Below are 27260 nucleotides of genomic sequence, written 5' to 3'. Positions count from 1 at the left end.
ATCCAGATCCTATGCCAAAGCCCCACTATAGTCTGCTCTTGTACTTATCACCTTCAAATCTCAGGGATGTCATTTGCTGAAATGCAAGGATAAAGGTCAACAGTATTGGGCACTGGATGTGAAAGGTAAAAGAATGAGAGGGCAAGGAAAGAGATGTTTTTGGCAGCTTCAGATGGGACCACGAGATCAGCAGAGGGAAGTAAAACAGTTCGGACCAGGATTCTTTTCAAGGCGATTTCAGGATTCTTTCAACCATATGCCTGTCCAAGAGGCTCTTAAGTACCCCTAATGTTTTAGCCTCCGCCACCATCCCCGGCAAGTCATTCCAGGCACTCACAACCCTCTGTGTAAAAAACTTACCCCTGATGTCTTCCCTAAACTTCCCTCCATTAATTTTGTACATATGCCTTCTGGTGTTTGCTACTGGCGCCCTGGGAAACAGGTATTTCTCGTTCATCTATGTGCTGTCTAAGAGTCTCTTAAATGCTCCCAATGTACCTGCCTCTACTACCACCCCTGGCAGGGTGTTCCATGCACCCACAACTCTGAGTAAAAAACTTATCTCACACACCCCCACTAAACTTTCCAATCACCTTAAAACTATGTCCTCTTGTACTTCCACCCTGGGAAAAACTTCTAATCTATCAATGCTTCTTAACATCTTACTCACCTCCATCAAGTCAAATCTCATCCCCCAACACACCAAAGTGAAAAGCTCTAGCTCACTTAACCTATTTTCACAAGACATGCCCTCTAACCAGGTAGCTTCCTGGTGAATCTCCTCTGATGCCTCCATATCCTTCCTATAATGAGGGGACCAGAACTAAACACACAACATTCTGCTTTTCATTCATAGCCTTAATAGGTACAATTAAATACAGCTTTTTTTAATATGTGTGTTTAACCTTGCGTCCTAGTCAGAGAAAAGTTTTCACTGTAAATATATTCCAATATAACCACAACTTTTAACCATAAATTTATGGATGAAATATTTAGATGGAGACGCAATGTAAAGATTTTTACTCCTCATGTATGTGAAGGATGTAACAAACAAAGTCAATTCAATTCTTTGACGAACACCAGCAGTTCCTACTCTGTACTCTAGCTGGACATGATTCCATATCAGAATCATATCAAAGGTAGACATGCAGGAAACCATATATACAACTTTCAGTCAGGCTTTAGACCTACATTCCAAACTGAAATGGACCAGGTAATATTCCAAAATATTCTGAAATAACTTCAATAGTTTGTACCAAAAGGGAACTCACAAAAGCTCAGCAGCTGTCAAGACTCATTGCTCAAAGCAGCCATTAAAAACTGAAAATGGGCTTAGTTATTATTAAGCAACACAGCGGTTATTTTGATGAAGTAGAAAAGCAGTCACTGAATAATTATGTGTTAGTAAGTCACACCAATATGAATATTTTGTTTTAGCTTATACAGTTTAAGGGAGGTATTAGCACTTGAGAACTGATAACATACGAGTTTTGTGGCCTGATATACATGACCTTCACATTCACTGAAAGATTGAGGTGTGTTGGCTGACATGTTTCATAATAGTTCAGGATTTCAACAAAAGGACATGGAGGATTTTAGACATGGTACTAAAGGTCTTGCTTGGGCAAGATCCAAAGAGGAATTATGTCCTGGACCCACAAACTGGGATAGGTCCACCTAACCCTCCAGTTGCTGTCTGCATGAGAATGGCTGGCCTCACCACATCCTCATTTGTCATTTAGACCAATGGGTACATGTAACCAAACGCTCACTACCAAGCATCAGTCTTTGCAACAGCAATGCCTGGAGAATGATATAGAACCACTCTTATTCTTTTTGTGGTTGGAGAACTTCCAGAATAAACACTGACATTCGTTTGAAACAACTGAACTTGGAACAAATTTCAGTTCATTTTTGTAATGTACCCTAAGTATAACCCAAACAATGCTTCAGCTTATGACCTTCCATCTTACAATCACAGAAAACATCTTGGGGCGGAGGGGGGGGGGATGCTGCTATTCTATTTTTAACACTAAGCTTTACAAAAACACCCACAATTCCAGACTTGCTGCCTCTTTGACCCTAGCAGCCTCAACATGCACCATCACTGGTAATATTACCTTCAGTTTAATTTGTCCCAATCTATAGAATCGTCTGTCTAAGCTGCTCAGACTTTTTCTGTCTCCTTCTCAAATTCTCTCTATTTGACTGAGTATTTAGTCACATTGACTAATCTTAGGACTGTAACATAGTTTCCCCATCTGTAAAGTACATGTTATTACAATATTCTATATAAAATATTCTATATAGAAATTATTTGTTGCTGATGTTAACATTTCTATTCAATTTCAGAACATTTGATACACAGCACACATTTACTGTTTATTTCACAGCTCTAGACAACAGTTGGATAATTTTCCTGCCTGATAAAACCAGCAAAGCATGCCCATCTGTGGTTGCACTGTGACAGGTGGTCCTTAATGTTTTCTTCATCTAATACAGTCCTTGTAATGAAGCTACCCCAACAATATGGTTTGATAGGGAATTCCAAGATTTTGACCAAAAGCTGACGAATGATTGTTCACCTTCTCCATTACTCAATGGCATATTTGAACCTGCTCCTCATCCACTGTCTCACCATATTTCCTAATTCTGCATTTTGCTTTTTTGCTTACTGTGCTAAGACGTTTCAATATTAACCTGAATTTACTCAGCACAGATCCACAGATCTCTGGGTTTCAGAATTCTAAAGGATTTATAAATATCTGCACAACAAAATTTCTCTATACATTTACTCTAAATGGTTGATCCCCATATCCCGAGTTAATGCCTCTAGAGGATCCACACGGACCATTTCTCAGACATCAATGAGTTCATGATTTTGTAAACTTCAGTAAGTTGGATCTATTTTTATTCAAAATTTCCCCTAACAAGCAACCACTTAACCCCAGAATTAATTTAACTGAGTCCACCCAGCACCGACTCTAAAAAATGTCCTTCCTCAGATTTTCTATCTGACTGAGAACTCATAAGTAAATATGTTTCCCTTGCACTCCAAACATTTTTATCCTCTAAACTGCTGGATGTAACTTCATAGTTCTGCATTTTATCAATTTTTTTCTTTAATTTCTCTCTAAATCATCAATGTTCACTAATTTAAAAAATATTTGTACTTTTGATCCTTCCTACCAAAGTGAACACCCACATGTTTTTCCACCTTATTCCATCTGCCTAATACAGTCTGATACCTTGCAGGTAAATGGGTGAAAGTTTGGGGTTTTGGCACAAATGCAGTCAAATGCTTTCATATTGAGAGCATGGAATGTGTTATTCTGCTGCCTGTCATGTCCAATGGAGAAGCACAGTCTGGCTGAGATCTCCAACGGTTACCCTACCTCTCAGTTTTTGCAGCTGCTTAGAATTGGAGGCCTCATTAGTTAGGGGGCAAAGGGGAAACCAAGCTTTTTGCCTCCCAATTGATTTATTTTAGTTTAATTTTTTAATTAGATTCAAAAGTCTTAGACACGACTTTTTTTTAACTTTTCATTCATTTCCATCAAATATTAGTAGTTTAAAATGCCCTTCAGTGTCAGAGACATTTACACTGAATACTTGCACAGTTGTGAATGAGCCTTTGCAGACTGTCTAAGCTTTGATAATAATTTTAAGTGACTGCTGTCTGAGTGAAATTTCAGAGGCCCTACCATCATTCAGGCTATTCAGTTGATATATGGCCTACAGTTCCCCATTTCCTCTCCCTATTCCTGATTAGCAATAATTCATTTACCTTCACTCTACTGAGAACGTTCCATAGCAGGGAATTTTGAATGAACATCCCTCAAGCATTCATTATCTGTGCAGCCATCTGTTTAGAACTCTAGACCATGCCAACTCATGCAGTGGTTTTGCCAATTTTCAGTCCTCATGATTTTCATAGTCCTCTTCAGCAGCTTTAATTTCATTAAGTTCAATATTTTGTTCCTCAGCATTCCTGCTATGGTGTAGAAATGTCTCAGCCAATTTGCTATTCCCCACTTTAAGTACTTGGACTTTTAATCTAAGGTGCTCACATTTATTTCAGATAATCTTTTCCTTCTACAGTGTTGAAGATCTTAATGTTTTGAAATATTTCTTGTTAATTTACCCTTGTATTCTATCGCCTTTTAAAAAATAATTGGTCATCCACTATGATTGTTATGTCTATACTGATGATTTATTTAGTAACCTAGTAAGTCTTATCACCCTAATACATTAAGCACAGACGAATCACCTTCTCCTGTAAACTTACTCTATCCTAATGTCATGCACGATATTTCCTGGCTTTAATCAAGTTGGGTTCCAAATAACTGGATCCTTTATACTTGTTCATTTATCCTTGTAGTTGGCAGGGGATGAAGACTTATAGGCTTCATATTCATTCCCCTTGTTATTGTTTTCAAAATTTAAAAGGCCAGAAATTAAATAACAAATGTTTGAAAAAGGGAACAAGAGTAATTCAAGGCCTTTAGTGTCACAGGGCTGAATTGCAGTAGAAAGTGCCATGATAATCGGCCTTGACTTTGACAAATTAGATGTGCAGCTTGTGCATTTCCTGGTACTCCTCTGATTTTTGTGCTAATGGTTTTACAGGTGAGCAGAAGGAATGGAATACGTTACTATTTTACTTAAATCACTATTGCAGAAAAAAGCTTCATAACCAGCATGTTCCGCAATGTTTCCCAGAAACAGGCAGTTTTTGAAAAGCTTCAAGTCAAAATTAAATTATAATTTCTATTGCATAGTGAGCATATGCATCTACGGAAGAAAAGGAACATGCATTATCATTGGATCTTTATTGTTTCCGATTTGAATGCGTTTATTATGTATCTGAGATAAGCCTAGCGAAAAAAACTTACAACTTCTTACAGTATATGCCCCTTCAAGGACAAATCTCACACACATTTCTACCTCCACACCTCCTGAAATAAAATCCTTTTCCTGAAGGTCACATTGTCCTGAAGTTGTAGCTTCTAATATTTACAATGTTTATACAGCAGCCACAATGAAGGAAAAGTTTGATACAACAAAACACTACAACTACCATAAACTATTTACACGTAGCTTAATAAAAACAGTAAGTCCTATTGTAAATACAAACTGTGAAGCTTGTGTCTGAAGAAAAAATGTTACATTTTTGAAACTTACCACTATTCTTAAACAATAAAGGTACATTCTAAAAGCAAAACTCAGGAGGGAAAATCTCATTTGTCAGCAGGAGGCTGTAAAACTACTAACAATTCCCATTTGTAAAGCATCAATAAGGTAGTAAATCTGTCTCAAGCTACTCACAGATCAAAACTGATGCTGAGCCACACAAGAAGACCTTCGAAAAACTGCTGGTACCTAATTCCATGAGGTAGGTTTCTAAAAGCATCTTTTAGAGAAGGACAAAGAAAAGTGGTTAAAAGAGCAAGACACAGTTATTCATGGTAGGAAGATTTTACTCAGGATTAAGTGAGATGGCAATATTAGAGGAAAGCAGATACCACCCATTTTACAGTGGCAAGCCTTTACAGAAGTAGACAAATGAGGAGATTGAAAATCAATAGTGAAAAGGTTTATGATAAAGAGACTATTTGATTAGTACCTCATATACTGCATGCAATGGATACTCCTGTAGAATCACACAGCACAGAAACGGTCTTTGGCCCACAGAGTCCATATCAACTATCAATCACCCATTGCACTAATCCTATTTAATTTCTCCACAGTATGACGGAAGCTGCTATCCTGTCTTTCTTTGTTTCCCAGGAAGGAGGAGACAACAACTTCCATCATATCCAATGGGATCTAGATCAATGCATAGAGCAGGTGCTGCCAGTTCCAAATGACCTGCAGTTCTCCACCCCATGCCTCAGAATTGAATGGCTCCAGCACTTGCCTCATTCCACCAAAGAAAAACCCTCACAGGCAGCTTTGCCACATTGGATCAGAAATGATTCGTTGCTGGAGACCATGAGTACAAGGTCAGAAACTGAAGCAGATTCCCAGCAGCATTACAAGGGGATGGTTTGGTGCCAGGCTCCCATTCAACCAGTGAATGGAATGGATGTTATGCTTTAAAGCATGGCAGACTTGAAGCTGTGAGTGTGCAGAACAGATCACGAATGCTATAATCAATCAATGTTCTGCTTGAAAGAGCTGAGCACTGCAGGTCATAATATACGTGTAGCTGAAAGAAGGGCACAAAGCCAATTCTTGAGGTACTTTTAAAAAGCATGGAGATCATGGAAAGTTGTGAGATTAGAGAAATCCACGTATAGTTAGATATAGCAACTTGTGGAGAGGCACATTAAGCATGCATTTACATTTATCTGCTAATGCATACTTACTCTAATTTCTTAATAATAGGAGTGGAGGAACTTTCTTGTCGACAGCACTCTTATGCCTGCCCATGCTTGCATATGAGTTGGCAGGCAAGTCAATTTCTTAAGGATTTGCCAAAAATCAAATTGAGGATAATTCAAAACTTCATGAATTCAAAACCCTCCCAATCAGGAAAAATTTGTAATGAAAATCTTCAGCTATTTTAATCTACTCCCTTAGCTATCCTACATTTTCAGCTCTTGGTGTTTCACTATGTATATCCAACTATCTTATTGCATGGACCACATTAACTTGACTGCATGTGTGCAATGGTAATTAATGAGCAAAAAGAATGCACTGTAATTTATGTTTGAATATTCACAGGTTCCTTTGGAAATTTGTAAAACCCTCCCACTTCCACATCTTACCCAAGACAAATAAAAAAAAGTTCAATTACAATTTCAAGCTTATTGTCATTCAACCATATACAGACAAAGAAAACTATGTTCCTCTGGACCAAGTTGCACAACACTGTGCATATATAGTGTAGCCCTCCATTAGTCTCGATAGACCATGGATTTGCGTCTTGGACAGTTTCCAGGTTTTTTTTAATGCAGTTGCCCAAGCTGCAAGTCTCCCCTCTCCACACCACCGATATTGTCCAAGGGAAGGGCATTAAGATCCATATAGCTTGGCACTGGTGTCGTCGCAGAGCAATGTGTGGTTAAGTGCCTCACACGCAGCCTCAGCCAAGACTCGAACTAGCAACCTTCAGATCACTAGACTGATGCCTTAACCACTTGGCCATGCACCAACACTGTGCATATAACACATAAACAACACATAAAGTAATATTACCACAAATAAATTAACAAATAATAAAATATATTCCAGAAGACTGACATTTAGTATAAGGTGCATTTAAACATAATAACACTACTGCCTCCTCTTAAGTGATGAGACCTAGGTGCAGTAGAACATCTACGCAAGCCAATTCTATTGAAAAATATTTACAAGCTTAGGTACAAATTGTACATAATTAGCAACAAGAAGAATTCTGCAGAAGCTGGAATTTCAGAGTACCAATACAAAATGCTGGAGGAACTCAGCAAGTCAGGCTGTTTCTATGGAAATTAATAAACAGTCAATGTTTTGGGCAGAAACTTACTTCAGAACCAGAAAAGAAGGGGGAAGATGTCAGAATAAAAAGACGGGAGGATAGCTGGAAGGTGATAGGTGAAACCACCTGGGTAGGAAAGGTAAGTGGCTAGAGAGGAAGAAATCTGATAGGAGAATGGGAAGGAGAAGGGGACCCAGGGGAGGTGATAGGCAGGTGAAAGAGCTAAGAGGCCGGAGAGGGGAATAGAGAGGAGAGGGGAAGGGAAAAATATGTCTTTTTAAGGAAAGATGTATATTCATGCCATCAGGTTGGAGGCTACTCGGACAGAATATAAGATGCTGCTCCTCCTCATTGAGGGTGGCTTCATCGTGGCAGAAGAGGATGCCATGGATTGACATGTCGGAACGGGAATGAGAATCGGAATTAAAATGTTTGGCCACCGGGAAGTTTAACTTTTGGCAGACAGAGCAGGATTGCTCAACAAAACTGTCCCCCAATTTACAGTGGGTCTCACCAACATTGAGGAGTCCACATCGGGAGCACCGGACACAATAGATGACCCCAGTGGATTTGTAGCTTGAGTGTTGCCTCACCTAGAAAGATTGCTTGGGGCCCTGAGTGGAGGTGAGGGAGAAGGTGAATGGGCAGGTGTAGCAATTAGACCACTGTCAGGGATAAGTGAACAGATAAGGAAATCACAGAGGGAACAATCCCTGTGGAAAGTGGAGGAGAGGGGAGGGGGAGTGTGAGGGAAAGCTATATTTGGGGGTCGGATCTCTTTGGAGATGGCAGAAGTTGCAGGGAATGATGTGTAGGAGGAGGCTCATGGGATGGTAAGTAAAGACAGGAGGAACTTTTTACTTAATTATTCCGGTTTTTATTTTGTACTCAGACATTCTGAAGCGTGCTGATATCCCAAATAGCAAGTAATAAATACAGGTTTCATTAAAAGTAACTATTAAGAGCTAATGAAATTGATGTTAAAATGAAGGCAATGTAACACAACTGAGCCTCTAACAGCCACTCAAAATGCAATTTAATACAGTAAGTGATATTGCAAATCAAAATAATATAGACAAATCAGTTTTGATATAAACAATGTCTAGAAGATCAGGATTGAACATAGAATGAAAAGGTACAGTAGTCATTTCGATGTGAATTTCAGTAGCTCCATTACTCCTATTATTTTTACTGAGATGACATTATTTCCAGTTTTATTTCTTTCAACTGTTCTTAAAGCACAGCAGCTACATGGAAGCAGACGCGAATGAAAACATGAAACTCGGATGAGTTGAAACTGCACAACGATCTTGTTGTGGATCCACACTCAATGGCTACTCTATTGGGTACATCTGTACACCTGTTTATTAATGCAAATATCTAATCAGCCAATCACACAGCAGCAACTCAATACATAAAAGCATATGGACACGTCAAGAGGTTCTGTTGTTACTCACACCAAACATCAGATTGGGAAGCAACATGATCCAAATGATTTTGATCATGGAATCATTGCTGGCACCAGATGGGGTGGTTTGAGTATCTCAGAAACTGCTAATCTCCTGGGGTTTTCACACACATCGGTCTCCAGAGGGACAGAGATTTGTGCAAAAAAAACCCAGAAAAAATCCAGAATCCTATTCTGTAGGCAAAAATGCATGTTAATGAGAATGGCCGAATTGGTCCAAGGTGACAGTAACTCAAATACAACAGTGTTTGTTGAATGCTGAAGAGCATCTCTGAATGTGTTACTGCAGTGATATGCTGAAGAGCATTGCTGAATGCACAACACATCGAACTTCGAAGTGGATGGGCTATAACGGCAAAAGACCATGAACATACACTCAGAGGCCAGTTTATTAGGTGCAGGAGATACCTAATAAAGAAAACATTGTGTGCATATTGCATTGCCGTCAGTCCCCCTTTCCTACCCATATTAATTTGTGACAGGTTGCAAGAACTAAATTAATGTAAAATGCTACCAAAAAAAGAGCAACAAAAAGCTAAGAGGCTCTGTTTTGTTTCATTTTGATGGGATTTGACCTTCATTTGCTTTCAACCTTTCAGCAATAATGCAATTGGGTCACAATGAGAACTTCAGTTGACATTAACCAGAAGTTATCACCTTTGCTGCTGTGTTCCATGATACCATTTATGCCAAAATATTGGCAGTATACCAAAGGCCTCTTCAAAAGAAGCTTGAGGTAAAAAGCAGAAGCAAGGGTAATTCTATTTTGTGTACATTTAACAGAAATAGAAATAGAATAGAAGGAACTGTAACATATACTACAAAATGATATAAAAATTTGGACTTTATGCGAACAATCGTATCTTCAATATCTAGAATGTATTTTCTACAACTGGAATGCAAAAAATTCTGGAGTTTACAGTACTCATTGAACAAATATTTATTGTTCTGTTTCAAACATCAATAGCTGGAGAATTGCCTATATTCATCTGTTCCAATGAAAGTCAGTCCCAGACATACCACATCTGCTATAAGTCCAGAAATCAGAGGATAGCAGACAGCACCAATCTGACACCACGCTCTGCCACTGCATGGATTCCTGCAGTGCAATATGGCCTTGCTCGGATATTCTGGCATTATGCAAGGTAGTTACCCCTCCAAACAGGTTTGGTGCAGGATTGTAAATCCCATTCATTGCATTGAAGACTCCAGTCCAGAAGATTGAGAAGAAAAAAGCAAGCTACTTTAACTACATGCATGAACATTCAAAGATTTAAAGACTAATTTCACTGTTTTAATTGCAAAGCTTATCACTTTCTGATATTTCTCACTACAAATTCCAGCCCAGTACCTCATATATGCCAACAATTTTTAAACCTTGACAAACATTACTTCTGAAATGTCTTTGAATTACTAATGAGAACTTTGGCCAAGACGTTAATTAGGCGGAATTGCCAAGCATTGTAAAGAAAATTCAGACATTGAACATAGGATACAACGTTTGCATTAGATACATATCCAAAAATCTGACAAACAGGCCAGACTTCCATTTACATCGAACAAAATCTAGAGCAGGTGACCAGAACAGGTAAAGCAATCCATGACTTTCAGATGACAATCAATGAGGGCAGGCTGGACAGGATATACCCCAGGTTACTATGGGAAGTGAGGGAAGAGATTGCTGTGCCTTTGGCGATGATCTTAGCGTCCTTATTGGCGATAAAAGTCATACCATGAGATTGGAGGATGGCAAATGTTATTCCTTTGCTCAAGAAACTTAAGAGATAACTCTGGGAATTACAGACAAAGGAGTCTTAGTACATCAAACTATTGGAGAGGATTCTTAGAAACAGGATTTACAAGAGTTAGGAGAAGCACAGTCTGATTGGGATAGTCAACCTGACTTTGTACGGGGAAATTAGTGGCTTGTGAGCCTGAATGAATTCTTCACAGAAGTGACAAGACAAGTCAATAAGCAGCAGATGTTGTGTATATGGATTTTAGTAAGGTATTTGACAAGGTTTTCCATGGTAGGCTCATTCACAAAGTCAGGAGGGATGGGATGCAGGGTAACTAGACTGCATGGATTTAAAATTGGCCTGCCCAAACCGTAGAGGAATGTAGTAGATATAGCATATTCTGTCTCGAGGTTGGTGATCAGTGATGCTCTGCAGGTATCTGCTCTGGGACCACTGCTCTTTGTGATTTTTTTTTAAATAAATGGCTTAGATGAGGAAGTGGAAGGATGGGATAGTAAGTTTGCAGATGAACGAAAGTTGGTGGCATTGTGAGGATAGTGTAGAAGGTTGCCGTAGGTTATAACAGGACATTGGATGCAGAGGTGGGCTGAGAAGTGGCAGATGGAGTTCATCTGAAAAAGTGCAAAATGATTCATTCTTGGAACCTGAAGACAGAATACAGGGTTAATGGCAGGATTCTTAAGAGTGTGGAGGAACAGAGGGATCTTGGGATCCATATCCATAGATCCCTCAAAGTTAAGCACAGGTTGATAGGGTGGTTAAGATGCTGTATGCTGTGCTGACCTTCATTAGTCAAGAGATTGAGTTTAAGAGATGCAAGGTAATGTCTATAAAACTCTGATTAGACCACGTGAGAGTTTTGTATTCAATTCTGGTCACCTCATTATAGGAAAGATATAGAAGATTTAGAGAGGGGCTCAGAGGAGATTTAGTAGGATGCTGCCTGGATTAGACAGTGTGTCTTATGAAAGAATATTGAGCAAGCTAAGACATTTTTCATTATAGTGAAGGAGGATGAGAAGTAGAGATGGGCAAGGTGACAACAGGCAAAGATAGAGTGGATAGCCAGACTTTTCCCCAAGGCAGAAATGGTTAACATCAGGGGGTATCTTTAAGGTGAATGGACGAGAGCATAGAGGCAGAAACATTGGGGGTATTTAAGTTATTCGCAGTAGGCATTTGGATGAAAGAAAAATGGAGTGTAACATGGGAGGGAAAGGTCAGATTGATCCTAGAGTAGATTAAAGAGTCGGCACAATATCATGAGCTGAATGGCCTGTACTAAACTGCATTGTTTCTTTGTTCTATAATCAACCTGGGATGTGTCTTCATTTCCAAGGATGTAAACAATTTTAGGGGGCCATGAGGAAGAAAATGTTCTCAACAAACACACAAATAATGAGGGTAAAACAGCTGTCTTCCCCCTCAACCAGTCAATGCCTGTCTTCAGCCATTGAGGATTGGCCCAACATCTGAGAAATCTCATAAACCTCAGATAAACTTACAAAATATGTTAACTGGAAAGCCAGCCCCTCATTGGATATTTTATTAAGAACTTGCCTGCTGGAAGATTAGGTACCCATCTCTTATTAAATTCAGAAACAGGTTGGCTACATTTGGGTCAGAGTTGTGTTCATATTCTTTTAAATCTGAACTCATATCCCAACCTAACTCATTCAATGGTCTGTAACACATCTGCCCTCTGAGCCTTCACTGGTGAGCCTATAAATCCTCTGCTATCATGATTACTCTTTCCATTGCTGGGATAATATTAAATGCCTACTTGAAACTCAGTTTCCTCTCATTAAGTAACCTCCTTTATGTAAGCATATCCTGAGCACCACAAAATATATGATTCACTATCACCAGCTCAGACTTGTACCATGTAATCACTGGTCAGTGACCCATATCTGCCAAAATACCCATAGCTGTTTCATCTGAATTTGATCTCAGCTAGCTAAATTTCTACCACTGTACTACAGACCTGCATATGGATCATTCAAGTTGTTTGACTATGTAAATCACATTTTCAATTTTCTTTTCTCCTAGTTTACCTGCAGTCAGCAATTCGCTTACTAACTATGTCCCTTAGCACCTGTACACATGGGCCTGTTATTTGCAATAAAAATGTTTTCCATACTTTCCACATTGTTAATTCACAGTTCTGCTGTACCAAGGAGAAAAATCTAAAGTGGTCATCTTAATTCATACTATGTCTCTAAATAACAGATACGAGCAGTAAAATCTTATTTTACAACTTCGCAACTTCACAACTGAGAAAATACCCTCAATATTTGATGAAAGGCCTTGAATACATACTCCTGTAGCCAATCCCATCAAGCTGTCATCCCCCACCATCAGTTATCATGTTTGGCATCATTCTTCCAATGCAAATGTCAAAGAACAACTCTCTTAATAACAATTCAGCACTTCAACTGTGTGATTTTTCTGTGCACAACTATTTTATGACATCATCCAACCAGCAGAGGGAGTGCAACAATAGAACCACAACATCTCAAAGTCACATTCAGGGAATTATAAAACCAAAGTCTAGAAATGTCTCCTTTGTTATTGCACTTACAGCATACTGGCTAAAACAAAATCCCTTGCAAACATTAAGAGTCTGTGCCCTTTGTACTTTTATACTGATTCTTAGTTAATATTCTAGTTGGAATTCCTAACAAATCATTATTTACTTTGACCTTCACAGGTACAAAAACAATCTTGTTTTACTATTTCATTTTGAATAGCCAAGGGTCTAATGTACTGCCAGCTACACAACTGCCCCATCGCTGTCCTTTGGCTCAATCCAGATGGCCTCCTTTGATATATATTTTTTATATAAGACATCATTCTTCAACACAACTCTTTAAGTATTCCTTCAACCAACACCTGCTTCTTTTCAGCCACCTCTATCTCATCCACATTTCAGTTACAGATGCAATAATTTAATTATGCCTGCCTGTGCCCTCAGTTCATCTGCTTACTCATTCAAGACCGCTGTGAAACACGTGTCATTAAGCTCTGTCAAAGTCCTCTATCAACTTTCTAACCTTTGTTAATAAATACAAGTTGTTTTTGTCACTAATTTTTAAAATGTTTTTATTTCCCTGCCTTCCATCTCCAGCTTTGTATTTATTATTTCTGAATTAGTAAGTTACCAGTATTCTACCAACTGCTCAAAAATAATTTATGTACATGATCTAAAATATGAAATGTACAATTAGATTTTATGGGCCTAATTCAGTCTTTCATTTATTGTTGATCAGAGCCTATTCCTTTTGTAAGAAACCACTGCAATTCACTACAAAATATCATTGCTAGAAATAGCAACAGTAAAATTATCAGCTTCTGTATCCTTAATCCTGCAGCAAAACATTAGGAATAATGTGTCATAAGGTTTGATTCCTGGTACATGAATTTCATTAAATTTTGTTCTAGGACTGTTCCTTCCAAGCATATTATGAAGCAATATAGTTGTTTTCAAGCAGAATCAGTTATCAATATACTTATATTTTTGTCTTTATATTCCTTGTTTCTGACACTGCCGAACTGTATAATTCATGTTGACATCCATCTGACTACATGGATTCTTAAGTTTCTCAGAAACGCTACTTAAATCTGCACTGGTTTTCAGACTCTGCTAGTAACAGGTAGCTCTCTAGTCTTCTAACACCATCGAGTTTTAAATCCAAAGTCTGTGCACAACTCTTTCCTGCATTGCCATCCTGGTATATTGCTCCCCTCCCTGGTGAGGAACAGAACTGCCGCAAAACACAAATTTGTACCCAATCCCTCCAAGGATCCACAATATGAATAACTGTTTGATATGATGCGTTATTATTTCATGCCAAAATAATATTCATCGTAGGTAAAATTATTAGTTATAGAGCCATATAGTAATGATACAGGGCCTTTAGCCCAATGAGGTCAATCTGACCACTGTGCTCAACCAGCTAGTCCCAATTTCCTGTGTTCAGCCAAATCCATCTAAATACCATATTATGACAAGGAAAATAATTTTTTGATTTGAAATAACACTGAACAGTCAAATACCCTGCTTGGCCCCTCTATTAGTTATTTGTATCTCACTTCCCCAAACTCAGGTGCAATTGAACAAGTTTTTGAGCGTCAGATTAAACCTATGACAAATCTGAACCAACAGAACAGCACAGGGAGAGACACGGATGAGTGTGTCTGACCTATCTACATACCGGAGAGAACAGCGACTCAAGAAATGGCATTGTCTACAGTAGCCCTGAATGATCTTGCCTGGAAGTTGGCTACAAATGAGAAATAGATAGAATCCAAAGTGTTCTTCGAGAACACAAGGTAATGATTTAGAAGCAGGAAAGCAAATTATTGCAAATAATTCTCTAGCTGAGGATCTATAAATATGAATGGATTCTTCTTAAAAACTTGATTGAGATAGTCAATGGAGAAGGGAGAAAAGAGGTGAATGGACTTACCATCCATGTTGAAGTTGTCCAATTTGGGAGGAAAAGTTGAAAAAAGCATCTTATCCAAGTAGTGAGAGACAATTTTGTATTTTGCAATACAAAAAAAAGTGGGTATTCCAGTGCATCATAAACAGAAAGCTAATTTATGCATAGAATTGTAATGATATAAGTTAACAGAGTGTTATTGGTTATTGCTAGAGGAATTAAATATAAAGGTAGGAGGATCGCACTTCAGCTTTAATACATATTATTGAGACCACATCTGGAGAACTGTGTGCAGTATTGGCATCTTTTACTTCAGGAAGGATGTCCATGCATTAGGATAAATCAGAGGAGGTTTGTTAGAATAATCCCTGAAATGGATGGAATGTCTTATGAAGGAAAGTTAGAATGGGCAGTTTTGAATCCACTGCATTTTAGAATGAGAATGGACTTTTGAACTACACAAGGTCCCAGGAGTCTCAAAAGGATGGACATGGAGATGTTTCCTCTTATGGGAAAATCCAGAGCTAGTAAACACTGTTTAAGAAGAGGGTGGATGTTTAAAATAGAGGTGAGGAAATAATGTCCTGTGGACTGAGCATCTTTGCAACTGAATCTTAGAGGAAGCAGTCTTCAAATATCTTTAAGGTTGAATATATTTAAAGCAAAAGTGCACAGATGCTTGGAAAAGCAAAGGGGGGTAAAGTTTCAGCAGGTTGATGAAGATGAGAAGTAGAGATTATAATCAGATCAATCACAATCATATCAAATGACAGGGTAGGCTTCAGGGACTGAGCAGTTCACTCTGGTGCTAATTGACAAGTATGTAAATTATTCATCAACAAAACTCAGAAAAGCTATTCCACACTTACACTTAAGAATATTTATTGCTACATAATTGTATGACATTACATGTGCGTGTTAGTTTACAAGAAGCTAAAGACAAAATGCCTCTGTAAAATTAACTTCCATCACTTAGAAAATGCTCCACAGAAGACATTCTTAAAATAATATAAAACAGCTCAAAGCCACAACAATATCTGTCTGACATAGCTCCAATTGCCAACCTTACTAAAAGTGTTCACCTGAATTGAGTTGGGTCAGTGAAAAACACGCAGATTTCCCAACTATTACCTCTTAACTTGATATGGAACCAATATTAACTCCAGAACAAAAATACTACATAGCTGAATATCCTTTAAAATTAAAAGATAACATTACCCGACTATATCATTTCAATAGCATGCACTAAGTTAATATGCAAATGCTGAAACAGTAAGTGTTACTGCTAATTCACAGGTTTCAGTTTCTGGTTAAACCAACAGCACAACTCGGGTAATGGACAATTTCCATCCTCACAAATGAAACCAGAAGAGGATGGATGCAGTCGGCTACCAGGGGCAATGGAATTTTCAGATCGCTGAAAAATAAAAAAGCAATTCAGATTTAATAGCAGTGAGGATGGGGACATAATGGATAGGACAAAGGGAATCTCTTTGAAAGGGCAAGACCAAGGTTTCTATGGTGGTGATGCACTGTCTTGCGACCGTCTGCTTGTTAGAAGAATAAGGGAAGTTAGAGGCTTTGGGGGGTGTGGAGGAACACAAATACAGGAACTTGTAAAAAGCTGTGGCAGGGATCTTAGAATTGGAAACTAAGGAATAATATTAGAAATGCCCAGAAGATTTTGTGGTGCCTGTGGAGAAAAACAGAACCGAGTCAAGATTACAGCTAGATAACCTTATAGAAGATCTGGACAGTTCTGATGCAAACAGAGAAGGCAAATTATCCAAATTTGTTTAATCTAATCTAATATTAAGTTCCAGTGACTGCAATATACCCAGATGGAAGATCAAGTGCTGTTCTTCACACTAAGGTTGAGCCACATTTGGAACAGACAGAGAAGTCAGAGTGGAAACAGGGATTTAGAATGAGAAGTAACTAGAAGATCAAGGTTAGCACTGTGGAATGAGCAAAGGTGAACTAAAAAAGCATCACTCAACCATCAGTTAGTTTCTCCAATGCAGATGTAAATGTATTGCAAGCAACAAATAAGCTATAGTAGGTTGGAAGTTCAAATAAATTAATTACTTCTTGATGTGAAAGATCCAAATTGGCCCTTGGATGGTGGGAAGGGTCAAGGCAGAAGGTGAGGTGCTGCAAAGCATAATTGAATGGGAAAATGCCAAGGAGAATCATAAAGAAAAGGCTGATAAATGAGGAGGGAGGAAAATGCTTTCAGTAGTAGAGCCACATTGAAGTTGAAGTAAACTGCAAAACATGTTCGATTGAAACTGAGGACTAGATGGGTGGAAAGTGATGTCTGAAAAGAACTTAATAAAAGGGCATACCTTATGAAAATCAGTTGAGCAGCCTAATGTTTTTCTCCTTGGGGCAAAAGAGGATGAGAGGCAAGTTGATAGATGCGTACAAGGTGAGATGTATAGATCGAGTGGATAGCCAGAGACTTTTTCCCCACGGCAGAAATTCCTAATACAAGGTAACATCATTTTAAGGTGATTGGAGGAAAGTATGGGGTGGGACACCAGAGGCAAGTTCTTTACACTTAAGAGTAGTGGGTGTGTGGAATGCCCTGCCAGGAATGGTGGTAGAGGCAGATACATTAGGGGCATTTCAGAACTTTTAGATAGGCACATGAATGATAGAAAAAGTAGATGGCAATGTAGGAGAGAAGAGCTATATTGATCATAGAGTATGTTAAAAAGTCAGCACAACATTTCTGGGCAAAAGGTCCTGTACTGTTCTGTAAACCTTACATAAAGTGTGAAAAACACTTGACCTCTGGACAAAACTGTTGCGACTAAAATGAAATCAACAGAGTTTCTAGCCCAGTTCTATCATATAACATTATTTGCAATGCATAAGCTTTATTACTAAATGCAATCAGCACTTAGAATAGACTTCTGAAATTGCAGAATGGTCCATTATGCTTAAGATACTATTATGAGATAATATGCTTACACATACAAGCCATAAGGCATTCAATAGGCATCAATTGAATTGGTGCAGGAGTGATGTCAGTCTTTCACTGGATATATGCAGCCTACAAATTAAAGAGGACCTCAATTCAGGAGATGATCTGCATCAAAACTATCTGTCCATTCTATGGATAAAGTTCATGAGTTCAACAAAGGAGCAAAGTCTTGAACTAATCCAGAATTTCCTACAATACTCTATTTTGCAGGCAAGTGACTCAACTGTTAATTGCAATGCTCCAAGCATCATGATCGTGCGTGGGTGTCCCCATCCAAGGCTCCAAGTTCTATCAGTTAACAGAGGCAAAATATGGTTGCCTCAAGACTAAGACTGCTGCATGGTGACTTCCAAGGTCCTTTGTGGTTTACACAGTGCAACACTTTGCACTGGGAATTACTCCTGTGGGCTCACACAAAACTATAATGGGTACAATGCATGGAAAAGGCTCACTGCATGTACTTAATGGACAAGATTTTTCGACCACTCGTTTTTGACAACAAATTGTATCCAAGACCAACACCCACTTAATCAGAAGAAGTATTTCAGCAAAACTGAGGATTCTGAATCAAGTAATTCAGGTTCAAATTTAAGCACGGCTATCACTGCATCACTAACTTTTGAATCAGTACCTGATCACGACAAGATAACTACTGATGAAAGGTCCCAGAGTGTCCCATTTAGTATTTCTCTGTCCACAGCTGCTGCCTCATCTGCTTGCAAAGCATGAACTATACAATCAGATCAAAGCTCCTCAAACTGGGAGCAAAGGTTTCCAGCAACACTACCATCTTCAACAACGATGGAGCCCAACAGGTATTCAGTCTTGGCTGGAACATCTGCAACCATTCTCTGTAAGACTTAATCCATCTTGACATTCTCCCAAGAACTCCAGTATCACAGAATTCAGTCTTTAGTTAGTTTGATTCACTCCACACAATGCCAAGAAATGGTTCAAAGCTCTACTCACAGCAAAGGTTATGTGACCAGGCATTGTCTTGACTGTAATATTGGAGAACTGCACTCCAGAACTGTCTATGCCTATAGTCAGGCTGCTTCAATATACTTACAATACTGCTATCTAAGACACCATATGGAAAATTGTCCAAATGTGCCCTGTTCACAAAAAGGACAGATTTAATTAGGTTAATTACAGCTCAGCAAATCTGTTGCTCTATATTTTCAACAACTGCAGGATCTCTTGTGTTTATTCTCAATCATTAACAATGATGTATTGTGTTACTGACAGTGGCATCAATAACCTGCACACTCATTAATGCCCATTCCAGTTTAACACCAGGATATCCTCACTGCTTTTGTCCTATGTGGACTAAACAACTGAATCATAGAGGTCTGTCAACAAAGGAAGTTGGCTGTGATTGTTGGAGGTCAATCATCCCAGTCCCAGAGCAATGTCCTAGCAGGCACATCTTCAGCTTTTTCACCAATGACTTTCATTATCTAATAAGATTGTAAGTTTAGACATCTGCTAATTATTGCCCAACAATTAATTCCATTCACTATTCTTCAGTAAATAAAGCACCTCAGTTAATATTCAGGATTGCAGATAGATAACAGATAGCCTTCAAAACAGATAAGTGTCCATCTCCAACAAGGCCAAGACATGAAACAGCATTTATCATTGCCAAGTCCCCCCAGCACCAACATCGCAGAGAGCACGTTTGATGAGAATCTCAACTAAGTCAAAACTATGGCTGCAAAAATCAGGTGAGGTGGGGTTGCAATGGCAAGTGACCCACCTCTTGTCAATCAAGATCTTTTCACCATTTAGAGTGCTCCAGTCAGTAACATGATGGAACAATCTTGGTTTGTCTGGATTAACAAAGTATGAACACCCAAGAAGCTTGGTGTAACCCCTGCCTTACTGCTGTTTCATCCACCACTGCAAATATGCACTCCCTTTACCACTGAGGCACAGTGGCTTTAGTGTGTACCATCTACTAAATACACTATTGTTATTGAACTGGGCTAAACTGACAGCATGTCCCAAAAATACGAACTCTATGAACAAAAAATACAGGAGCTTCGGCCACGTGAGAACATCACCATCTACAGGTTCCCCTCCAAGTTACATATCATCCCACTATAGAAACTTATCATTTCTTTGCTTGTTCTAAGTCCTGGGAATACTCCCCCAACAGTACTGTGGAAGATCCTTAACCAGGAAGATTGCAGCAGTTCATCTGCATTTATTGGGCATGCCTACCATCGTCTCAAGAACAAATAGGAAAGATTACAAAACCAGTGACATCAAATGCGAGAAATTAATATAATGAAGGCAAACATTCATAATGTACAGAACAAACAGGTTTTGTTTGACACTAATTTTTTTAGTTACAAAAAAGATGACGTTTTCTGACACCCTGAATCTTGGTTCACACAGTTTCCTTTTGAAACTGTTGTAGCACAAATACTTATTTAATAAATGCTTCAAAAAATCTTATCATATGTTCTACTAAGTCATCAACATCAAAATATATATTATAATACACTGTTTCCTTCCATTGCAAATTCCAGCATATTTACTGAAACCCGACTGCTTTAAGATGAAGCAAATTCACTGTAAGAAAACCCTTCTTGTGACCCATGACCATTCAGTAAATAATTAATTAACTGTACTGCTAGCTTTCTGCTTTTGTTTGAACTTAATAAATGACCACAATGATGATTTGCTTCAGTTCTCAGTCATTTTAAGAAGATAAATTTGTAAAATTATAATCTCTGGCAGATCGAAAATGCTGGTCTAAATCTCCATGGTCTGAACCAAGTACATACATGCAAATGACATGTCTCCAGCTTTGATACTTTTATAATTTTAATCACACAAATGTTGAACTGAGGTTGTTGCAAGACCTTACTATACAGCTAGATAAAATTGCTGAGATTATTGAGCTGACACCAACATATTTAAATATTTATATTTAGCAGTGATCTTGCTGACAAATGCAGCACATTGTGTACAGGCTTGCTTATGGACATTACCAACAGATTCTAGAGCCAGAGTGACCACAGTTAAAGGAACCAAAATAAACTATTCAAAAAACTCTTTAAATACAAAAATATTCTACAAGTACATACAAATAAAGACAGAATAACGACATACTGAATGATTTCTACCCAGGAATTGGTTGAGAGAGTTTAAAGATTTTGCATCACAGAAATCTTTAACTGTTGAAACATACTTGATTTATTTTAGTATTTTCAATTTGGAACTACCTAGAAGTGATAAAGTACTTACACATAAAGCCTCTGGAATGAACATGGTCTGAACATTTGTACTCCAACAGCCTCCATCTTTTCTTTTTCCTGAAAGGTGTTTTGTAAGCCCTTGGAGAACAGTGAAAGTCAAACTCTACGGCAGTATATGTGTCACTGGGGGTGGCTCCAGATAAGGCCCTGGCAACTCCAATCCTAGCAGAGCTTTATGCTTAAGTAGTGCCTACTGTCTGTCTGCAGCAATAGACCTGTTCAATCCAGCACCTGCATGTGATATAATGGGCCGGTTCCTTTACTGAAATTGAAATTTTCTATTTACAAATATCACCTAACAGAAAATTACCCTTGCTACCTCCCCAAGATATACCTATTCGACTTGTCAAACATTTCCACAAATCCATACAGTTCTATTAGAGAAAACGCTCTAGTAGTGCAAATATCTGAATAAATTTACCTGTGTTACAAAACTTCAATGTAGCCAGTCAGCATAAGAAGACTGCAAATTAATACCACAAAACTATAGTACTTCCTTACTCAGGTCTGTTTGTATCATATAGTGGAAGTGTCCACCATTTAATTTGCAGACATTTGCTGCAAGAAATTAGAGCATTGGCATGTTAGCATGTGATTTCAAGGAAAAGAAAGCAAAGCTATTGAACTCAAAACCAACCAAACATAACCAATCCTGGATTTTATCCTCAAGGAACTCAAACTATTAGCTCTCCATTCTCTTTCCCTTCAGCATTTGCTCTGCATTTTCAGCATTATTTTGATCCCAAGGTTTCCAGTTTTTACAGGTTTACATTTGGACATATTCATCTTTTATTATTTAATTGCACTGACTTACTAGATGCCCATATCAGATTCCCAAATAAGAATTTAAATTTTCTACTTAAGTTAACAGTTTTCTTTAATACAGATTTCCCCCCGCTAGCCGAAAGTTCCTATGAAACCTTTTGTAAGCCAAAATGGTGTAAAGCGAAGAAGCAATTACCATTAATTTATATGGGAAGAATTTTTGAGTGTTCCCAGACCCAATAAATAACCTACCAAATCATACCAAATAACACATAAAACCTAAAATAACACTAACATATAATAAAAGCAGGAATTATACCAATTAAAAGAGACCACTTTGCTACTAGCAGAACCAAAGGTAACATCCGCAGCTTTCAAGATTCTTTCTCTCTGCGTGTAAATAGTACGAATGGTGGATGCAGGCAAGTTCAATGCACGCACAATGTCTTTATTTCGTTCACCACGATCGAAACGCTTAATTGCGCCCAGTTTTACGCTAAGCGTAACACCCTTACGAGATCTCTTAGGCCTTTCTGAAACCTTAGGACACATCCTGATAACGGATGCGCAAAATAAATTGAGATAAAGCACAGATGCTCACAGACACAGTTCAAAGCTATAGCGGCTTTGTGATGCTGAGTGTGGTTCCCGGGAAAGGCGCTTGGTGGCGCCACTCTCGCCACTCGGGTGCGCGCTGCCTCTATAACGGCTCGCTGCAAAACAAATGCTGAACACTACTTTCCCTTTTCGCCTTTTTTTTGTAAAAGTGAAATCCACTAAGGATTTCCTTCAGTTAGCGAAAACAGGAAGGTCTTTCATAAAAGCAAAGTGGCACTTCATGGAAGATATGATATGGATAGATATATATGTACAAATGTAAGGGTTCACACAAAAACATGCATATATTTCATATCATGTGAAAGCAAAACAACTTCCTAAATTCAAGAGCTTTTATTGAAAAATGCACTTCCTTAAGTTAGCATTGTTTTCAATCACTCACAAAGTCAGCATATTGCATATTTCCCATGTTTAATTGCTCTTGTAGTGAATAGTATGGGAGATCATTTCGGAGGATATTTAGACTAACCATATTACTGTAGGTATGGATCTTATGAGATATGGATGTTAGATTTCTTTTGCAGAAGGATGTTAATTAACTATTTGGGTATTGGCATCAGTCTACGAATTTTGTGGTCACATACCTTTCGCTAAGGTCTGTGTTGGGTTTGGGAGCCCACTCAGCCCAATCCAATACATGGGATATTCAATTTGTGAGGTCAGTTCCATTTAGATGAAGTGAATGAAATCCCAATCCTCAAAAGGCAGGTGGGGTAAGAAATGGTTCATTAACAATTTGAGAGAGGCTTAAAAAAATAAAAGTGTTTAAAGGGAATTTCAGAATTGTTGTTAATCATTCCAATGATTTATACTGAAGCAAATGTCCATATTTCAGAATAGACTCATTGGGCAAGAAGTACAGCAGAACACATAGGTTGGCTGGGTAAGAGAACAAATTGATGAAGAAATAAAGCAATGCAAAACTTCAATCACTGGTGAAGGCTAGATAAATGGAGGAAGTGACTTTCAAAAATGGACTGAGTTTCAAGGAATTAAGTAAGATCCTATATTGCTGATAATTTACCATAAATGTCTTCAGAAATCCCCTTCATATTACCTAACATCAGAAAATCTGAGCCGTTATATAAAAGTGCATTTCTTCTTGCAAGTTCTTTGGATTAAAAAGAAATTCTGATGGTATCACAAAATATCGCTGAGCACCTAAGCTATGCTCCCTCAGTCAGCAATTGAAAAGTGTGAAATATATATATATATCATATTTAGAAAGAGTGAAACTCACACCTATCTTCAAACTGGCCTTTTAATCAAATGTAAACACTATTTCACTTCCATCATGAATCAATGATTTCAAATGTTAATACACAATATTCTCCTTAAAAGACAAGTGCCAAGTTTACTAACATCAAAAATCAAAGTTTGTATTTACCAAAAAAAAAATGAGTAATTAAGTCATCAGCAATCAAGTACATGGATTCATATATAAATCATTGCACAGACTTTTACCTGGAAATAGATAAGCACTGACGCCATTATAGCAGGCATAAAGAGTGGCATTAAAAAGCTGAAACATCTAGTGAAAACAGATTTACACAGAAAGAATATGTATGTTCCAGGATTTACAAGAATGCAGTTGCAGAGTTTCACTGGTTTTCAGATCTGAGTAAGTAGGCCTAAGCAACTTATAAATTACTCATGGCTGAACAACTGCAAAGTTTAGTTTAAACAATGGATTTGGTATCAATGTTATTAATTATATAATACTGAAATAAATATATTAGATTAACCAAGAAGCTTTATGCATTATACACAAAAGAGTTAATAAGCTTGAGGCTTCTTGGATCTCCAAAATGGGAAAGTAAATGAATGATGCAACATTGAGTTCTTGAAGCACATTAATCAAGAAACAACTTGCTTTGCATGAACTTAACTGATAACTAATGTTAGTTGCAGACTCATAGGTTAGGAGCAAGAGGGAACATGTCCAGCAAGTTTAGAGTCTAGACAATCCCTTCTAGTACAAAACCCTTTCTTACAAAAGAAGAGGAATACCTCCTGTTCTCATTAAGTAACCATGCCCGTATGCTTCTTTCATATGGTTGGAGTTCAGATAGTTTCCCCACCTTCGATTGTAAGTTTGTTGAGATCAAAGCGCCACCATAAGTTGTTATTAATAAATCACCACTTGAACAATACATACTGAAAAATGGTGGATGTCTATATTCAGCAATGCATGTCAGTGGTGGCCAGGAATTTAAATACAATTATACACTTCAAAATTGGCAACCATTTCTGTTGTCCCAGTGTCATCTTCATCAAGTTCTGTGAAATCATTACAGCCATGCATAATAAATATTTAAAGGGGTACCAGAAGTGTATCCAATATGACACTTATTTTTAAAAGACAGGATTGCTAATATTGGTCATTTTAGTTTCAGTTTGTTTAGGAGCTATTAAAGTTTATGATCAAAAATCTCTTTTACATGTTTGTTCATTAAGATAATACATTTTTATATAACAAGCTTAGCTATTGATTGTTCCGTCATCCAAAGGGTACAGTACTTTGAAGGAGGACATATTAAACAATCTCATGAGTTTGCTATAATTGCTTCAAAAGTCTAGGTAACAGAGTTTACAATTACTTATTCCAGTTTGAGATTAAACAAAAATCGCTTTAATTAGCTTTACAGAGTTAATTGCTGCTGTGGTTCCACATATAACCACTCAAGAGTTTGAAAACTACTCATAAAGCATTGAACTGTGATACCCAATGATATGTGCAAGCTGAACCAGTTATGGAGCAGCATTGTGCCTCCGCCCACTCCTTGCCTTGTGCAGAAAGAACCCTTATGTCTATTAGAGGGCAGACACCCTCAGCACAGTGAACATTCTCACAACACAATAACTTCACTTGAATATCAAAACTGAGCAAGTTTCTTCAATCAGTATTAGTCCTCTGAGAAACAATGTAATGTTACAGTTAAAACATAAATCCTGTATATCACTGCCACATTTATTACTTCATGTCAAATTTCCACAGTCATAACAATGTTGGCTAAACTACTCAATGACATTTACTATAATAAACTGTTTTACACAAACCTCATTGTTAGAATAAAGAAACACTAAAGATAAGCAAGTAGCCCATGGATACTTTCATAATTAATTCTTTTATCACATTAAATGCCCATCAAAATGTTAGATTATCCCCACAGATATCCCAATTACCAAGAAAGATGTCAACATTCAAACAACCCTCTGATTATACCAAACCATTATTGTACACATAGAAACATTATGAGTTAAAATATTATTTCTAGTCTCTCCACAGACACTACTTAGTTCGCTATGCATTTCAAAAGGCGTTTCAAATATTTGCCTTATTTTAGATTTCCACAATCTGCATTAATTAGTTTTTGTGAAAATAAAAGCACCTCTGGTATAACAAGTGTTAAAGGAATTTATAGCCTTCCAGTATTATTCTGGCAACTTTTAAACAATTTCCACAGTCCTGATTGATTGGCATTACTAATCAAATATGTGGGCCTTTGCTAAAACTATGCATTAAATAGATGTCAAATAGTGCAGTCAGCCAGTCCAACTGTGGCGCAAGGGTCACTACCTTTGAAAAATTAATTATTTTCCTTCAAAGAAAAATGCACCAGAATTTATAGTTACAAAATCTTCAAGAAATTATCCCAGGAAGCATACTTAAAACCAAGACACTCTTAATCATATTATGCAATTGGCATTTCTTTAAACAGAGCTGGGTAGAAGGAATAACAATGTAGAAAGGGAAGAGAATTCAGAAATCAGAAAGGCAAAGGGACTTGGGAGTCCTACTGCAGAATTCCCTGAAGGTTAATTTGCAGGTTGAGTCGGTAGTAAGGAAGGCAAATGCAATGATAGTATTCATTTTGAGAGGACTAGAATATGAGAGTGAGGATGTAAGCTGAGGCTTAATAAGGCCTTGGTCAGACAACATTTGGAGTATTGAGAGCAGTTTGGGGCCCCTTATCTAGGAAAGAATGAACTGGCACAAGAGAGGATTCAAAGGAAGTCTACAAGAATGACCCTGGGAATGAAAGTATTAAAATATGAGGAGCCCTTAATGGTTCTAGGCCTGCACTCACTGGAGTTTAGAAGAATGAGGGGGATGATCACATCAAAACATATTGAGTATTTAAATGCTTAGACAGTGGGCATGGAAAGAATGTTTACACCAGTAGAAGAGTCCAATACCATAGCACACAGCTTCAGAATTGAAGGACATCCCTTTAGATCAGAAACGAGGGGGAATTTCTTTAGGCAGAGGGTGGTGAATCTGTGGAATTCACTGCCACAGATAACCGTGGAGACAAAGTCATTGAGTATGTTTAAAGTGGATGTTGATAGGCTATGGATTAGTAAGGTCATCAAAATTATGGGGAAAAGTAAAGAGAATGAGGTTGAGAGGGAAAATAAATTAGCCATGATTGAATAGCAGAGCAGAAACGATGGACCAAATGGCCGAATTCTAC

At 37.9% G+C, this 27260-nt stretch overlaps 1 protein-coding gene across 4 annotated transcripts in view; it reads right to left on the bottom strand.

The window, feature by feature from the left end:
- The window catches only part of LOC132377878 (microphthalmia-associated transcription factor-like), a 241490-nt gene that overhangs the window by 129258 nt on the left and 84972 nt on the right, over positions 1-27260 (bottom strand). Inside the window, exon 1 of one of the 4 annotated variants that reach the window (XM_059944316.1) lies at positions 21389-21529. The exons of the other annotated variants lie outside the window; for them this stretch is intronic. Coding sequence (XP_059800299.1) covers positions 21389-21444 — 56 coding nt within the window. The 5' untranslated portion in view covers positions 21445-21529. Of the gene's footprint in view, positions 1-21388; positions 21530-27260 lie in introns of those variants that run through there. 4 annotated transcript variants of the gene reach the window in all.

This window comes from Hypanus sabinus, chromosome 19 (genome assembly GCF_030144855.1).
Source record: "Hypanus sabinus isolate sHypSab1 chromosome 19, sHypSab1.hap1, whole genome shotgun sequence".
In the NCBI taxonomy this organism is placed as follows: Eukaryota; Metazoa; Chordata; class Chondrichthyes; order Myliobatiformes; family Dasyatidae; genus Hypanus; species Hypanus sabinus.
The sequence above is the reverse complement of the archived record's forward strand: the minus strand, read 5'-3'. Positions and strand labels throughout refer to the sequence as shown.